The sequence below is a fragment of the Daphnia pulex genome, chromosome 8 (assembly GCF_021134715.1).
Source record: "Daphnia pulex isolate KAP4 chromosome 8, ASM2113471v1".
In the NCBI taxonomy this organism is placed as follows: domain Eukaryota; kingdom Metazoa; phylum Arthropoda; class Branchiopoda; order Diplostraca; family Daphniidae; genus Daphnia; species Daphnia pulex.
Genome location: NC_060024.1, coordinates 7,048,885 through 7,067,251, shown reverse-complemented (window position 1 = coordinate 7,067,251; position 18,367 = coordinate 7,048,885). Strand labels below are relative to the sequence as shown.

The 18,367-nt window shown below is 38.8% G+C and overlaps 1 protein-coding gene and 1 long non-coding RNA gene across 6 annotated transcripts; one reads left to right on the top strand and one right to left on the bottom strand.

Annotated features, from left to right (window-relative positions):
• Positions 1–507: 507 nt before the first annotated feature.
• Positions 508–6,580, bottom strand: LOC124200470 (trafficking protein particle complex subunit 9-like). Of its 5 annotated transcripts, none has more exons than XM_046596726.1 (19): positions 6,354–6,580; positions 6,114–6,293; positions 5,853–6,056; positions 5,643–5,796; positions 5,249–5,547; positions 5,066–5,183; positions 4,858–5,008; positions 4,666–4,797; positions 4,226–4,442; positions 4,095–4,169; positions 3,825–4,026; positions 3,313–3,765; positions 3,061–3,249; positions 2,816–2,990; positions 2,555–2,737; positions 2,302–2,462; positions 1,863–2,237; positions 876–1,456; positions 508–802 (listed from the first exon to the last, which is right to left on the bottom strand). In XM_046596726.1, the coding sequence occupies exons 2-19, from the start codon at positions 6,186–6,188 to the stop codon at positions 599–601; spliced, it is 3,948 nt and encodes a 1,315-aa protein (XP_046452682.1). In that variant the 5' UTR covers positions 6,189–6,293; positions 6,354–6,580; the 3' UTR covers positions 508–598. The 5 variants fall into 5 exon arrangements, with proteins under 5 accessions (XP_046452682.1, XP_046452686.1, XP_046452687.1 ...); XM_046596730.1 differs by having other exon boundaries at positions 6,538–6,580; XM_046596731.1 differs by having other exon boundaries at positions 5,643–5,810; positions 6,354–6,574.
• A 4,105-nt stretch (positions 6,581–10,685) lies between these two features.
• LOC124199698 lies at positions 10,686–12,257 on the top strand. The gene is made up of 3 exons (XR_006876955.1): positions 10,686–10,815; positions 10,884–11,119; positions 11,230–12,257. It is a non-coding gene; the product is annotated as an uncharacterized LOC124199698 (long non-coding RNA).
• Positions 12,258–18,367: the final 6,110 nt, after the last annotated feature.

Below are 18,367 nucleotides of genomic sequence, written 5' to 3'. Positions count from 1 at the left end.
ACCGGCCGGGTTCGAGAGTTATTCACTCCCGAAGTCGGCGTGATTTGGGGAAAATCACAAACTGTTTAAGAGAAAAAATTTTTCAATCGTAATTTAAAAAAAAATACACTGATTCTAACGTCAGGTCGCCAGACGTTAGAATCTGCCGTTTTGAACAAATCAGACGCAGTCAAAGTTTCACTTTTTTGTGAAATTTCACATTTCATTTAAGAAATGTATTTTTTTTTGCATAAAATAGCTGCAAGTGAATTAGATTAAAACGTAATACGTACCTCTTTGTCTTCTGTTCCTCGAAATATCGAGACAAAATTTGTATTGGCAATTTATTTCACATCAAGCATGCGTATATCCATTTATTAACATCATGCGAAACAAATCATAAAAAGTAACCAAAACGCGCATTAGTCGCAGCGTGACAGAATATTTAGCACAGGTAATAAGGGTGCATTTAAAAAAAATATTTATTATGGGCTAGGAAAGAGCCTTTATTATTCTAGAAGCAGTAAATGGTTTAAATTTTTTTGTATTTCGGACAAGCCAACTAATGAAATGAGACATGAAAAACTACATGTAAAATTTGCCTGTATCATTTTTCGAATCATAATGGTTCGGACACGATAATTTCGATCGAGGGGACAAATTTCCAAACATGTTGTTCATTAGTTGAATCATACGGAAGATTAGATTTCGATTCTCTATTTTGAGTCGAAATTTTGAGTGAGCAGACAACATCCAGCTTGTAAGTCCCCGGTGTAAAAAAAATTATGCCACAACAATGTTTGTAGTTACTGTTTGGCTCCATCTTTTTAAAGAAAGCAAAACAGAAACAGATAAGACATTTTGATACTAAAGGAGCATATAAGGAAAATAAATACCTTTTCTAGCACAGCATGATCTGATCCAATTGTAAGCAGGCGTGTGTCTAATCGCCGATGAAACGTGCCATTTTGCAGATCTTGATATACCGATATTTGAAGATTCAGCGGACCCAAAAATTTACTTAATGCATTGAATAAACCGACTGTTACATTTAATACATCTCCCACTACACATATAAATTCGGTTCTTTCAGCTGACCATATTTCATTGTTTAGTTCCACCTCCAGCTGAATTGGAGGAATATGTAGAAGATCCAGCATAGATGGAGCTATGCGCAGGCCACTCAACGAAGCTTTGCCTTTTATTACTTTAGTCGAGTTTTGTTCAATGTTTTCATTGATAGAAGTACAAGTTTGATTGACGCCAGATAAGCTCCACTTTAGCTCAACTAAGGAGGAAATATGTTCGCTGCAAATCCTGGCAATCTTTTCAAGTTGCTGTTCTGGACTCAGGTCCTTTTCAGTGTAAACATGGGTTAGCTTGACCAATGGACATCGTTCAACAGGTACTGGAATACGACACGTATCAAGCGCTTCTATGGCAATGTGTTTGCAACTGCTATACTGTAGCTCCATTTCTGCAAGTATAAGAATTTGTAACGTTAAATTTTAATCTATGCTACTTAATGTTAAGCTGATGAGAGAAATAATGTTTTAAAAAAATCATTACTACTCTCATTCTCATATGCATTCCAAGAATTTATTACACAGATGCTATAAAAAATAAACTCGTGCATCCGAGACGATGCAACGCCATCCAGAAAAACTATTTTAAATATGGTGTATCGAAACGGCGGTGAAATTTCAACCAGCGTGTGTATCGTTGAAATAAAAGCGAAGATCAAATAAATTTACTTATCGTCCAACTACGGCGGACAGAATGATAATAGCATGTGTTTTACTTTCATCGCGGGCAGTCAATCTATTATTCTTGAAATGTTTAAACTATATTAATACCTAGCAAAGAAAAGAATATTGCGTTACCGTGTTGGGTTGCGTTCAGAATGTCGAGTACTAGGTAACAGTGCGAAGGAGTTTCTGCAGGCAGCACATCCCACTTTGTAATAATGACTGATGGCAAAATTTCAACCGTTAAACCGACGCCATTTGATCGGCAAAATCCTGCAATATATCCAGGTCCTCCAGAATACTGAAGCTTAAGTAGAACTGCAACGGTGCGAGGAACAACATGGTTGTTGCCCTGACATTCAATAATACGAAGGTTGCTACTTCCTCCGGATCTGACACTAGATGTTCCTGAACGAACTGATACTAGTGATTCAGCTCGCTTAGCTTTATTCCTTGGGGAACAAGTAACTGTGGTATGATTACTTAATCGCGAAAATATTGATGGTGGACCTAGATCACATAAAATACGATAGTCAACCCTATTTTTGCTATCTATAATGAATACGAATGATACCTGATAAGCTTGGGAGACTGTTAGAGTCATCCCCCGAATGAAGATTTGAGAGATAATCAGTGATAGCTGGTAAAATAAAATCACTCGCGCCTTGGACGTAAACAGTGACACTTACGGCTGTACCAGATTGCCATGGAAGCTGAGCCTTTAAATTATCTACACTGAAGACCGTAAATGAAGAATAAAATAATTGGGCAGGTATTCAAACAACTTAAAAAAAAAGAAAAAGAAAGTTATATTTTACAAAGCTTACCTTACACTGAAGACTTGACTGGAAGATAACTTGTTACCATGAACTAATTCCAAATCAAAAGATTCGACCGATACGCTGCTCGTATTAACCAAAGTTAGATTACACTCCGTACTCTGGCCAGCATACAACTGTACTGAACTAGTCGTTGCTACAGATTGAGATTCAGATATGGTCATTAAAGTACTACAAAAATTTATGGAAACAATTAGTATTTAGTTTAGAAATAATAAATAATTGCGCAGCGGTATGTAAAAAAGTTACTGATTTGGCGATGCGATTTCAACAGATAATCGTGGTAAAGCAGGGACCACATGAATAGAAAAAAAAGCACTGCCCATTAATGGCATAGCACTTTTCAATTTGCAGTGGTTTCTCAAACCAAGCACAGTCATTGAATAGCCTACAATTTTGAGAAGTCCGGGTCTGCGTGGAATGCCTGAAAAAAAAAGGTTTATTTAGCACGAAGAAAAGACGACAATAGCAGGATGAAGAAAAACCAACATTACCACTCAAAGTTATAACTGTGGGAGTTGTTTTTTGATCAACAGCTGGAGGGAGAATGATACAGCTGGATTCTGACTCGAACTCTACATCCTCCGTCAACAATTGCATATTCGTAATGCGTAATTCATAAGAAGAAGGATTAATAACTTGTATTAATACTTCGCAATGATCACCTTCTACCCATTGAAAATCTAAAACTCGAAAAAAATTATTGGCAAATTATTTTTTATTTAAAAAATAATAAAATCACAGACCCATTTCAACTAGAGTTTTTCTTGTTGGTTGCTTTCTGAAAGACCCAAACTGAATAGGAGTAAACAAAAAGGGGCCATTGTTGATTTCGTCTTCGAGCATTAGCCTCTGAGCAGCCAATACAGCTCCAGGTGGTTGCAGTTTGAAATGAACAATTTTGGGTAAAAGAGTTAAGGACACCGGTGGAATAATGGTGCCATTTTCTAGAGCAAGTGGCCCAGGATGCAATGGCATTTCTGAGCGTTGTGCTAGCTGATCAAGCTGCTTAGCCATTTCGGCTTGCTCTTGGCTTGACAATATTGGAATAGCACCAACTTGTTGCTGCTGGATCAAAAGCAAGTGAACAAGCAAAGAAGCATGACGAATGGCCAATGGAACATTTCCTAATCGCCTTGCAGTCCCGGTAAGTTCTTGTAAAATTTGAACTTGAAGCGCGTGCCACCCACATGCGTGTTCTGTTAGCATTTAAAAAGGATAATATTCACATGAAGAAAATGTATTAAAATTTGTTAACCATGAGATAGCAATGCAGGATCCAGTGAGAGTTTATATCCGTCAATAGACTCAAGAAGAAGCTGATAACAAAGTGTCCAGTTGGGTTGAATTGTTGTCATTGGGGCAACACAACGCATTGCGGACACGCGGCGGAAAAATGAGCTTTTCCGTTTAAATCCTAATTGACTGTAGAGTTCTGAAAGGGCAGTAAATCTCTGAATCTAGAATGTGAACTGATATTTTTAAAGCAATTCAATCGATAAATTATGGTACATGAAAGTTCTGAAACCTTTTCTTCATCAGATAGGTGTAAGTTGATAAAAACAACATTTTGTAAAAATTCAGCAGCCGAAAGGTATTTCCTCTGCCAAAACAGAAAAGTCAGCTTTTTGAAAAGAACTAGAAAAAAAAAAATCGAACCTGTTCAATAAGTACATGGACAGCTTTTATGGACGCTTCTGTTTCTATAACTCCTGCATTGCGATACTTGGAGTAATGAACAACGGCTTCATGGTACTTTTCAATCACTTCATCCGGTCCAAGGGAATGTTTGAATTTCAACCGATTCTTCAAAAAATGGTGATTAGAATCAATATCAGGAGGAAGAGAACGCACTCCTACTCCGGAAGAATTTGACCTGAAGGAAATCGTATTGATGAATTTTAGCAAACTCAAAGGAAATTAATATGTGTACAAGGTATATCACGCCGAAACGTAAACAAAGGAAAGGTTTTTTGTTTTGTTTTTTATTTTAATATTTTTTTGTGGTTTTTTGCCACCATTTCTTACGTAATACAATTGCTTAGCTTGGGAATTTCCCTTATTATTTAAAATACACTCATATGCGATGTTGTTTATACCTGATTCGACTATTAAATCCTTCCCCCGTTAACGACCCGTTTCTCTGGATGGCGACGGGCCTCCGTAGATGAGGATATAAGAGTATGATCGATGCAGCGCAAAGTCCTTCAAAAGATCCAGCCAGCCAAAGCCTATTGAACATTAAACGAATCATCTACTAACTTGGTAGAAAATTAAATTTCTTTCAGTACCAATCATTCGCAGGTCTAAGGACATCCGCTGCCGCCTGATACTGTTCAAGTGCTTCGGATAACAAACCTGCCTGAAGAGATAAATCTCCTACTTGCTTTCTCCATCGACCAACACAACGTTTTCGATGAGTTCGAGATTCTAAATCCATTCCTGAGAGAGGGATAACACAATATGTCACCTGGGTTATCCTAAAAATGTTTTTAATACCAATTAAATCCTTTCGTTCGAATGGTGCGCACAAAAACGGCTGCTTTTCCTTGTCGATGTTGCTGATCGATACAAGCCTTTTCGATTCCAATACCCAAAAAAGGGAAGAAACAAAATCCTGACACAACAAACTAAATTAGAATGAACTGAAATCAAAAGCTTTAGCACTTCAAGTTATAGTACCTGTAAATCTGCTTCTAGAGTGACACATTTGTCAAGACTAGGATAATAGAGAGTACGAGATGGATGAGATACAACTTTACTGATGTTATCATAGTTTGTAGATGTTGATGTTTCATTAAAACTATCTTGGTGACTGATGTCACAAGTAATTGCCCTTTCTTTATCAGTTAAAGAAGGTATTTCTATCTGTGTGTTGTGATTTTTCATTGGCAAGGTTGAATGCTCAGGATCTTTGGAGAGCTCTAGCTGCTGTTTCTCGTTTGGAGAAGCTTCTGAAACTGACGACACATAAGGTGTACCTTTCAACAGACAGAACAAAATTAAATAGGAAACACTTAACCTTTATAACTTATCTCAAGATAACATAATTTGAAAACCAAATTCTATCACTTACCATCATGTTGTAGCCCCAGAAAAAGGCAGCATGAATCATACAAAGTTCCACTGAATTTTGATCTTAAAGATTCATGAATTTTGCTCAGTTCACTCACTTCCTGTGTGTTTGAGCATTCACCAACACAAATAAGGCCAAGAACTCTACGATGGGTCTAAATTCCAAGGTCTATAAAAATTGTGAAAATTTATGTTCCAAAATATAACTCACCTGGAAATCTCCCCATTCGTTGTTTTCAATAGGATAGGATCTTACATAGCGGGCTGAAATATTTCTCACACTTCCTGAGCTATCTTTAATCCTAAAACTGTTTTGCCTTGATATTCGTTCATAGAGTCTAGAAAAGTTTCTGGTGTTGAGCTTTGACCCAAGATGCCTCACCATAATTAATAAGGAAGCATGATCATGGGCTGTCTGGAATTAAAATTGGAAATGAGATGTATTTTCATATTTTTTAACATAATTGTTTACTTGTCTATAATCTGGGTGAGACATATTTGACTCAGGAGCTGGAGATGACAAAATTGCACTAACAGCGGATCGCATGAGGATATAAGTTGTTATAGTTTTCTTCCTTGTTTGCGTTGAACTGAACAACACAGAAATGATAACGTTATTATCAATCACTTCCAGAATTCTTCTTCTTAAAACCTGTTATGAAACAAATATGAAACCGTAATGAATATGTTAAATAATAATGAAGATTTTTACTTCAATTTTCAAGTGTGTCAATACTCAAACTGTGTCATTAAAATTAATTCAAAAATTAATTCTGCTCCTTTCCCATGACACCATCAAGCATCGACACCAGTAAATCTAACCTGAAATGACTAGTTACTGTTCTTGTCTAGAAAATTGAAAACAATCGTGAAGTCGAAACAGCAAAACCACATACAGTTTATAACCAGGCCATGGACTACTCTATTTAAGAGGACGGGTAGGGCTGTGGCCCGGGACGTTTTTAGCGGGTTTTTTTTTAATGGGTTTTTTAGACGGGTTTTTCTTCTTCCGCGGGTCGTAGCGGGTTGGGCCAACTGAGTGACCGGGTTTGGCCCGGGCCAACCCATGGGTCAAAAAATTTATACCGGTCGGGTAACGGCCCGGGTAAAAAATCGGGTCAAACACACTTTTTTTTTACAAACTTAAAAAAAATCCCTAAATTTCTTAATTATCTTCTTCTTCCAACAGTGACACGTCAATTCTGTCTTCTGAACACCCCTGAACGCCCTTTTCTACCACTTATCTTACTTTTCATGCTACGAAATTATCGTAGAGCATTTGGCGGCAATATTTTGAGGCCGCAGGCATAGAGAATAACGAGCTTCTCTATTTGACTACTAGATGGCGCCACCGCTCGGGTTGGCCCGCGGGCCCGGGGGTTCAACCCGTCGCCCGCCCCGTTAAAAAAAATGCCTCGGTGGGTCGAGTCGGGTTGGGTTTTTTTTCGTTCAGCCCGGGCGGTGGCCCGGGTTTTCATCGCCCGGGCCACAGCCCTAAGGACGGGACTCTTTCCCTCGCCGTGTTAAAGCCTGTCGGGTTGGGTTAATTTCACTAAGGAAGCCCAAAACCGCCACTTTTTCAATATAATAATGATTTTCAAAATATCATTATATAAAACAGAAAAGAATATATAAAAAACAAATTCAATATAAAACTGAAAAAAGTATTATATAAAAACCAAGAAGAGTGTAATATAAAAAACAAAAAGTTGATATAAAAAGCAAAAAAAAGTCAATATAAAACCCCCAAAAAGTTCAATATATAATCCCAAAAAAGTTCAATATAAAAACGGCAGCCACCTAGCGGTCAAAATAATTACTTCATGCCACATCTCCACCCCCTTTATAGCCAGTTTGAATCCAGTAGTACAAACGGGCATTTAATCACAAAATAAAAAAACGAGCAAGCGCTTAAATAACGCTACCTAATGCGCGTCGCTCTAAATTTTTATTTTTTTAAATGTCAAGCGAAGTAAAACGACTGCGGCTGACTGCGGCGACTGGTCAGACGAGTAACGTGAGCCCGTCCGATTTTTTAAAAGCGCTTATCGCTGGTCCGTTTGCTATTTTAGCGCTGTCGCCCGTTCGCTGTTTTCGGCGGCTCATTATAAGCTAATAAGCCATTCAAATGATTTGCAATAAGCGCGCGTTGCGCTAGCAATTGGTTTGCGATAAACTTGCGCGCGATGCGCTAAATATATATTTAGCGCAATTTATTTCATTGTATTATTTACGAAACGCCCAAGCGCTTCGTTAATAAAAGTAATAAATGCGACAGGTAAAACGATTGCGGCGACTGGACAAGTTGCGCACACCCGTTGATAATTTTAGCGCTTGTCTCGAGTCCGTTTATAGCTTACGAAACACGCAAGCGATAAAATAAATGTTTAACGCTTATTGCGCGATATGTGCTCAATTTGAGCGTATTATTTAATCCTATATTTAAAAAAGCGAAAGCGCTTAAATAACGCTACTTAATGCGAATGGCTCTAAATTATTTGTTTGTATTGAATGCAAAGGGAAACCACTGCGCTGACTGGTTAGACGAGTAATGCGAGCCCGTCCGCTATTTCCGCTGCTCCTTCCGCTGTTTTCGGCGGATCATTGCGTGAAAAATAATTAATTGAAATGTTTCGCGCTAGATCTAGCGCTATCGAAGCGATCGTGGGACTAGCTATGTGTTTGCGATAAACTTGCGCGTGATTCGCTATATTTAGGGCAATTTATTTCATTGCATTATTTAGGAAACGCGCAAGCGTTTCGTTAATTTTAATAAAATGTTGCGAAAGGGTAAACGATTACCGCAAATGGACGAGACGGGACGAGAAGCGTGCGCCCGTACATCATATTAGCGTTTGTCGCGAGTCCGTTCGCTACCTTATTAGCGCTAATCGTCGTCCGTCCAAAGTTTTACACGGCTCGCTGGGCCAAACATTTTAAATAGTTCGCGCTAGATGTAGCGCTTTCTTTCTTAAGCGCCCATTGCGCTAATAATTAACTAAAGATTTACTTGCAGGCAATGCGTCAAATTAAGCGCATTTAAATTCATTAAATAATTTACAAACGCAAATAACTAGCAAAAATAAATATTTAGCGCGAAAAATAATGAAGTCAATATATTTTGCGCTAGATCTATCGCTAAATATTTATTTTAGCAAATTATATGCGCGCTTCGTAATTTATGTGATGAACTTAATCCGACTATTTAGCGCATTGAGCGCAAGTTAATCTTAAGTTTATCATAAGCGAGTTTATGATTTCGCAGCGCTAGAACTTTGACATTGTTTTGCGCAGCGAGCCGCCTTAAACAGCGGACGGACGACGATAAGCGCTACGACAAGCGAATTTACTCGTGATAAGCGCTGAAATAATGAAGCCAGTCACGCAATGGTTTTCTTTTCCTGAACCATTTAGTTAAATTAACGAAACGCTTACGCGTTTCATAAAATGCTACGATTGAATGAATTGCGCTAAATAATTTAGCGCATCGCGCGCAAGTAAATCGCAAATAGATCACTAGCGCCATGCGCGTTTATTTAGCGCTAGATCTAGAATGAAAATGTGTTTTAATTATTTTTCGCATAATGAGCCGCTGAAAACAGCGGACGGGCGATAGCGCTAACACAGCTTGAAGAACCAGAAATAAGCGCTCAAATTATTTAAGCGCTTGTGCGTTTTTTAATTAAAGATTAAATAAAATGCTCAAAATTTAGCGTGTCGCGCGCAAGATGCGTATTATTTACAAAACGCGCATAACCCGTGCACAGCGAGTCGCCTTATTAAACAGCGGACGGGCGACGATAAGCGCTACGACAAGTAAACTGACTCGTGATAAGCGCTGAAATAATGGACGGGCACGCGCTACTCGTCCAGTCGCGCAATGGTTTTCTTTTCCGGAACCATTTACTTTAATTAACGAAGCGCTTGCGCGTTTCGTAAAAATGAGATGCAATGAATTGCGCTAAATATAGCGCATCGCGCGCAAGTTTATTGCAAACCAATCGCTAGCGCAACGCGCGCTTAGCGCAAAACATTTGAATGGATTATTTTTCGCTTATAATGAGCCACCGAAAACAGTCGACGGGCGGCAGTGCTAAAATAGCAAACGGACCAGCGATAACCGCTGGAAAAAACGGACGGGCTCGCGTTACTCGTCTGACCAGTCGCCGCAGTCAGCCACAGTCGTTTTACTTCGAATTACATTTTAAAAAATAATAATTTAGAGCGACGCGCATTAAGTAGCGTTAGTTAAGCGATTGCTCGTTTTTAATTATGTGATTAAATAAATGCTCAAATACGCGTTTATCGCGCAAGAATCCCCGTTTGTACTACTGGATTCAAACTGGTTATTAAGGGGGTGGAGATGTGGCATGAAGTGATTCTTTTGATCGCTAGGTGGCTGCTGTTTTTATATAGACCTTTTTTGGATTATATATTGAACTTTTTTTGGGTTTTATATTGACTTTTTTTTGCTTTTTATATCAACTTTTTGTTTTTTTATATTATATTCTTTTTGGTTTTAATATAATACATTTTCAGTTTTTATATTGAATTTTTTTTATATATATTGAATATTTTTTATATATATTGACTTTTTTTTGGGTTTTATATTGACTTTTTTTGCTTTTTATATCAACTTTTTGTTTTTTATATTACACTCTTTTTGGTTTTTATATAATACTTTTTTCAGTTTTATATTGAATTTGTTTTTTATATATTCTTTTCTGTTTTATGTAATGATATTTTGAAAATCATTATTATATTGAAAAAGTGGCGGTTTTGGGCTTCCATTCCCTAGCGACCAACTTAAGTTCTAGTTCTAGTTACCAAGTCGTTGTCCATGGACTACTCTATAAGGGTAAAAGTAAGCCGATTTTAAGAGATTTTAGGGCGGAGCCTGTCAGAATAGTGAAGTGGAAACGTTAAAAAGAGCCATCTAGGCTCACAAAAGTAGCTGAGCGTAGTAGCTGACACACTCACTAGAGGCGCTTTTTAAAGTTTCCAAATCGGCTTACTTTTACCCTGAAACCGGGATAGGGAAGCCAACACAGCCGTGAAGCGACCAGGAGTCTATAGCTCTGGTGTAAGACTAACAAAAAAGTGGGAAAGACTTTCATTCTCCTTTGTTAGAGTAGGCCTACGGCAGTGTATGGCACCTTCATCACACATGGGAGGTGGAGTTGCCATTTTTTTAATTTTTTTTAATTTGAAAAAATAACCCTTTCTTCCCCTTTCATCGCAGGCATTCAAGGCACTGACGTGAAAGGTAGCACGATTTTGCGCGCGCCTTATAACCCCTCATTGGTGAAAAGGGATGGTCACATGACATTCGACAATGCTTATTGGGCATAACGCCGTGCTTTTTCGCTTTGTCACTTAACGAACCCCTGACGACACTCAATTCCATAAGCCAGAGAAGAATCGTCTGAATCGATGTTCCTGCTTGCCGGTAGGGGTCAGGTCGTCCGCCAGTGGAAGGTGATCGACATTTTCACGTTTCCCTACTGTTTACGACTTTACGTGCTTCACAGTTCACACACACGTATTTTCGGGTATATGCAATAATTTTTCGACTTTACATCTGTTAGGTTCTTTACTTGGGTGTATTAACGACTGTGTCAGTACCCGTACAGCTACAAGAGAGAGTTCTGCTCGTGACATCAGGGACAAAGTCGACTTGGGAGTAAGGGCAAGGCCAGGGTGTAGAGAAGCCTCTGCTGGATCTGTCAACATCATAATTTTCTATAGCCCTTCTCCGTGTGCCGTGAATTATTTCTTAATTTTACTTTAAAGTTCAGGTGGATTTAAAAAAAAAATTGTGTGACCCCCTTTTCCTTATGAATGAAGGCCACTACACTGACAACAGTCATGGCATGGTAGAACCATTTATATGGAAAGGGGTTCCATAGAGAAAGTGACTGACGCGTACCCTCTCCTGTTTGCGAGGTTCCCACCAGTTTCGGCACTTTTTTTCGGCCCAGCAGTTCCGTCGAGTTCGGCACCACTTTTTTCAGTTTCAGCACTGTATTTGTCTGTTTCGGCACCGCTGCCATATTGACAGCTTGCTTTGGCCTCATAATGTTTGTTCAGTTTTCATGCAGCAAGTATTCTCACATTTTAAAATTAGTACAATATTTTAAAATTGACTGGTCAGCGGCATGGCCATTTTACTTTCACGATTTGATTTTCTTTGTTTGCTTTAACTTGGAAATATTTATTTTTAAGTACTGGCGATTAAAGCCAAAGAATTGCTTATTTCAAGTTGGTTTTAGAATTGCTTAATTTGTTTGTAAAAACGTTCATTTTGCGTGAAATATATTTTTTATGAATTTTATAAAAACTTGGCAGAAGAGGGCAATGGGAATACAGAGAACACCGGAACGATGGCCCTGCTTGGCGGTCTTCTTACTCATACAAGATGATTTGGTCACCAACAGTGCTGAGGCTTGAAGGTTGCTTAATTAGTTAAATAAGCCAAACTCCCAGTACCAGTCCCGCGGGTGAACGCTCACACGCCGCACCTTGTCACCCACGGGACCAAAGGGGAAAGAACTAGTCAAAGATTTAACACAACACAAAACGGTTAGGTTCAACAATAAGAAAAGGATCACACAAAGACGCGCTCCAAGTCAGCCAAGGTAGTTCTCCGGACAAGTTTTTCGAAGAGCCCAAATACGACTGACTAAAAATGGACTCTCTTCTTTTCTCTTTTTTAGAGCAACATCATACCAATGTGATGATGAGTCAAAGAAGTCAATACGAGAGATGCGGTTAAAGGTGTATTGAGAGTCGGAACAACCAAGACAACTGTAACACGATTACAAGCAACAAGCAAGTGACCGTACAAGCGAGACCCCAAATGAATCGAATGTTCGGTTTATATACGGGGTGACGGGCGATGGCTTGTCTGATGGTAGCCATGCCTGTTAAAGCAATTGAGAAGATGCGTATGGTAAACGCATCAACAAGTGTGAGAACTTGTCAATGGCTTTGCGATATGTTGTGAATAAACATTACACTCCTCCCCCGCTTGGAGATGTTCCAAACTGGGAAGGGGCGTGATCTTTAAACATTGGCAAAGCACAACATCACTACATGTAAGATTAAAAGAACAACATTACTACATATAAGATCGCTGAACAGGCAAGAATGGTCTAAATCACTAAACAGGCAAGAATGGCAAAAATCACTAAACAGGCAAGAATGGCAAAAATCACTAAACAGAAAAGAATGGCGAAATCACTAAACAGGCAAGAATGGCAAAAATCACTAAACAGACAAGAATGGCAAAATCACTAAACAGGCAAGAATAGCAATAATCACTAAACAGACAAGAATGGCAAAATCTGCATAAAGCCAAATGGTCAATGCTACTGGTGATTATTATGTTTTTCTCTATTTTTTTTATTTCTTTATTGTAATTCATTAAGATGAACACCATCTTCATCCTCGGAAGGCGTTATTTTGTTGTCGGCAATAATGTTTTTCTCGATGTCGCTGTCTGAATCCCTTGTTATAAAAGAATAGTCCCGTCGGTATCCAGGTGGTGGGGGTAGTTTCAATTTCGCTTTGCCTAAAATGCCGTAATTTGAGACTTGGTGCACCGTCGTCTAGGCGTGATTTTTCGGTTCTTGCAGGGTAGATATTCTCGTTGACCTTTCGTGGCGGAATAGGGATGTGCTTAATTGGTGGTCCTTCTTCTAAGTCTGGCATATCATCGTAGTTTCCTTTTTGGGAGGTCTCGTCCGACATTATGTTCATGGCTGCGATCACTTTCTCGACTCTGTCAGAATTATTGTAATAAAATCTAGTGTCGAGTGTATTATAGATCTTTTTCCTATTTTCATGATTGTAGAAGCGTAAATAATGGTAGACGGCATTACCGCCATCTTTTTTCGCAGCCATGATTGGAGTTTCGTGGTTCCGATTTCCAAGTTCCAGGCGGGCTCCGTGAGAAATAAATACCCTTAACGTAGCTATATCGTTTACGAAATCCGCGGGCGTGTTTCCGTTATTGTTCTGTAGATTTACTTGTGCTCCGTTGTATAGTAGAATGTCGGCAATTTCATGTCGGTTTTTTTCCTCTGCTAAATGGATATAAGAGAGAGATTTATGCACTTTTGTGTTGACAATGTGCTGAAATCTGTCTAGCTCTACTAGAGCCCTTATGGTGTCGATGTCGTTTCTCCTTATAGCCACTGAAATGGGGCAGCTGTATTTTCTGTTGATTAGAAATGACTCGACTTTTGGGTTTTTGCTGAGGATGTAATCGATACAATTCCTAGCTTGATGGCTTATTGCCAAAGTCAAAGGAAATTCCTGATTAACCAGATCGTGTTCTAACAGGTTTTTCTTGTAAATATGGAAGAACCGTATACTATTTACGTCATCCCGTGAGATGAGTATTTCTGTGATGGTTCTAGCCAATCGATCTCCGCTGTAGATTGTGGCGCCCTTGTAGATCAAGTCTTCGATCATGTTAATTCGGTGTAATCGTACCGCGGTCACTAGCGCCGTTTCATTCTTCGAGTTACTTTTTTCGACGTCTGCATCATCGTGTTCTAGGAGAATCTTGAAACATTTATACGAATTATGTTTGATAGCTACCAGAAGAGGTGTTTTTTGTCGATAGGTGTTCTCAATGTCCTCTGGGTGTCGCGTTAGCCAATACTTATACTCGGTGTGCTGTCCATCAAAACTAATTCGTGAATCTTCGGGGTGATTTTTTATATTCCATGTTTCCGGTTGGGAGGGAAAGCATTTCTCCTACTCATGCGGGTAGTGCTAAAGGTCCAAATCCGTTGACGTTCAGATGGGGTCGTTGCCAAATCCTCTTGGTTCATTTTTTTTCTTGTCTATGATGATATGGTGTTTTGGATATTAGAAGGTGTTTTTTTTTCAATATATTTTTGTATATAGTTTTCAAAGCATTTCTACTCTACTCCATGCGGTGATAAGTATGTTGTCAATTGTCAGCAGTTACAGATGAATTTGATTAAGGAAACTATTTGCTCGACTTTTTGATTCGACAGGCGCAATTGGTGGCATAACGTATGGATACATATTTCCTGGCATTATAACTGGATGGTTTGTGGCATATGCCATGTGATGTCTCTGCTCTATTGGTATTTATACTGCTGTACGGCGATTTCGGCGTTGTTGAAACGAATCAATCATGGCTGGTATAGGGTTGACTCGTGCAAAAATATACGTAATTAGGATAAACATTATAAATCCTATTGTAGTAAAGACGATAATTTTTAGGTAATCTGTCCAAGAAGACATGTCTCCAATTTTCGTATCCTGTTTCTCTGACATTATCATTCCAGCTAGCGAATTGTCATGCGTTTCCTCTATCCTACCTATTACCCTAGTGGCACACGATGGCCTGTGGATATTCACCCATGGTCTTAGTTTTGAGCCCAAATGATGTACTTTGGATGTGTTTTGGACATCTTAATTACCGTTCCATGCCAAGTCTCGAGGTTATCTGTGGCTTATCTAAAGTGCATCCTGTGGTCATCCATAGGATGTCCTATGGATATCATATTACGATAATCACGCAAAGATTAAAGATTTTCATGTACACATATGCTTATACACATGGTACACTATTAGAGATGTACTCACATCATCACCATAGTCTTTCATCATACGTATCTAATTTTATTTTTGATGAAATACTTTTGACTGACTCTGGGTTTGAACCATCGTCCTTAAGATTACCAGTCGAGTACTTTAACCACTAGACCATAGACTGATATATATTTATTATATGAAAACCTATAGGTTGCTTAGTGTTTGCGACCTCTGTGTGTTAACGAGACTCGCTGTGACACGCTGGGCGTTGATAATGATGTTCGGTGATGAGGGAAAAAAAATAAAAAAAATAAAAATAAAAAAAATAAAATAAAATAAAATAATAATTAAAAAATAATAATAAAAACGATGACCTAACGGATGTCTCCTGGAGGTAACAAGGACAAAAAAAGAACATCTTTAGGCTATCATTGCTAGACATCCTATGGCTGTCTTGTCTCCATCAGAAATTTTCAATTTGGATGTAGATATGGCTGGGATGTACAGACGTGCCATGGACGTCCAAGGGAGGAAAAGTGCCACTAGGGTAATTCGTTTAAAACGTTGAGTCTTTCTAAGTTTGTTACTGAATGAGCTGGATGTCCTTTTAAAGAGTAGTTAAAATCGTTAAGGGATAGCTCTTCAAACTGCGATACAAGATTTAAATTTGGTGTGTGTATATTCGGCGTTTGCACTGTCCAATCGGTGTGGGTTGTATTGTGTTCCCAGTGAAATGTTTTTCCGTTTAGATTGACAAGGTTTGTTTTCCAAAAACAATTGGAAAATGGGTGGATTAACCATCCATCTGTTCAAATTGTATAGTTGTTATTTTTGTAAACCGTCTATGGCTGGAATCAACATTTCGTTTCTATTGCTCCGACTGTAACCTGTTTCTTCTCGCATTCCTGTAGAAGTAGAGATAATCCGAGTCCTTGAAGTCGTGAACAAATTGGTAGTTCCAATGCTGCTGCGGCTAGAATTCCATTTGTTTGAGACAGTGTCATGGCTTGCAATCTTCTTAATACAGACACCTGGCAGTATATTTGTCGTATCTCTCTTGCCAGCTCATTTTCGTGTTGAATCTCGATGTTCTGCTTATATTGCTCGTGGAAGGATTGGATGATGGACTTGATGATCTCGCTGATTTCTTCTTTGTTTGCTGTTGTTGGTTTATTTTGTGTGGTGTTTTTGCTTTTGTCAGTTGAGTCGTTCAGGTAAGGTAATGTAGCTTTTGTTGGTATAGGGATAGTTTTGGAATCGTTTTGGTAAGGTATGATGGTTCTGGTGGGATGAGGTAAGGGTAAGGGTTGTTTTGTAACTTTTTGGTTGGGACTTGTGGTTTTTGTTTGGGGTGGAGTGTTGCTTTGTGTAGAATTACGTGGGAATTACGGGTGGTTTTGTCGGTTCGGTTAAGGGTATTGGTTTTGAAGTTGACGTTGTTTTCGATGTCGTTGTTGTTGTGGTCGTTGTGGTGGTTGTTATTGTTGATGTCAATTTTGTTGCAGGTTTTGTCGGTGCAGTTACTGGAGGATCTTTATAGGTCTTGTTGGGTTCATCGTTGGCGGGTTGCTTGAATTATTATTGATTCCTGCGTGAGGCCTTGCTATTTCGCCTGCGAAAACTTTTGTTATATTTTACTGTTGATTATTCCCTAGATTTTGTTGTTTGATATGTGACGCTGCTGCAACTTTAGTTTCATTTATGATCGGTGTTTCTACGGCTTTTATCTCCAATATTTCAGGGTACTCTTCTTTGTTGGTCTCTGTTGTTGTATCTGGAACTGGCGTTGTTTCTTCTTTGTTGGTCTCTGTTGTTGTGTCTGGAACTGGCGTTGTCTCTGGTATCGTTTTATCTTCAATGAGGCTCATGTTATTTCGTTTCTGGAAGATTGGCGGTATCGTTGGGAATGGCATATCATGAATGGAAAAGTTTTTATGCCACTCGAGAATCCTAGAAGGTATTAAGCTGCGATGCTCTTCGGAATTTATTAGATTAGGGCTGTATGCTTCGAATTTCCATTTCTGATGTCTGGGTTTCTGGTCGTCGTTGCATAATCCTAATCTTAACTTTCCTTTGTGAATTTCAATGCATTTGATTGAGTTCACATCCATTAATTGTCCAGTTATCTCGTTGGCCCATCTCATGCTTTCCGGGTTGCATTGCTCGAGAACTGTGTTCTTTTCGTTTATTCTTAAGCAATGATTGGTATCGAACTTCCTGATGGTATAGTCGATGTCGTATTCAAATAGCTGATCTGGAAACTGCATCGGGTCTCCTGGTGATTGACATGGCTCCATAGAGATGTTTATTATTCCGTGTATATTGTTCATACACATCGGCGTTTTTCCATTTTTGTTTTTGTTCATAAGTTGTCCCCAATTAAATATATGGTCTATATTTAATAGGTTTTCTGCAGGGTTGCTTCTGAATTCTTCGTGGACGAATTCCCATTCTTTTACGTGATGTTTGGATATGCTTGACGTAGGTTGTAGTTCGTATTACGTTGATCAAATCTCCACATCTGCTTGATTGAGTGGGGCTCCATTTCACAAGGTTCAAGTGACACCTGCCCAGGTAGTACACAGACTTGTTTCAGGTCTGTTACAGATCTGTTTTTGAGAGTCTGTAAATTGTTTGGAGTGAAACACTTTTACAGACTGTCATGCAGGTCTGTGACAGATCCGTAAAACGGGATCACCATTTACAGACCAAAAACAGATTTTCAAGAAAAAAAATAATTGCCTCTCTCTGGTATCGCACCATCAATCTCTGAGTTTACAAACCAGTACGCTATTCACTACACCATAATTCGATATTTATGTATAGATATATTTCATAATGATCTATATTTCACAGTTTTACACTTGTACATTCAACAAACAGTCTGACATGTCTCTCTCACGAAACTCATTGCTACATATGACTACCACTGGTCTCTTCCGATAGTAACAAGACCAAGATTGGCCCCACACCAATTACAAGTCTTTATTATACCTATTTAGGTGATACTTCTCCGTCCGGTGGATAAATTAGGCCTTCTGAACTAAACTCATGGCCATTAGCCCTGCATGGACTATTAGAGTGTAACTTCTTACTGCATGGTATTGCAGTGATATTACACATATAAGAAAACGTTTAATTCAGTTT

Bases quoted from the DNA above. Each gene is read 5' to 3' on its own strand.
- LOC124200470 (XM_046596726.1), bottom strand. From the start codon at position 6,188: ATGCGATCCGCTGTTAGTGCAATTTTGTCATCTCCAGCTCCTGAGTCA. The intron at 5,009-5,065 runs GTATTAAAAACA...TCCCTCTCTCAG, and splicing joins CGAACGAAAGGATTTAATTG to GAATGGATTTAGAATCTCGA. The intron at 2,738-2,815 runs GTAACTTTTTTA...AAATTTTTGTAG, and splicing joins GAAATCGCATCGCCAAATCA to TACTTTAATGACCATATCTG.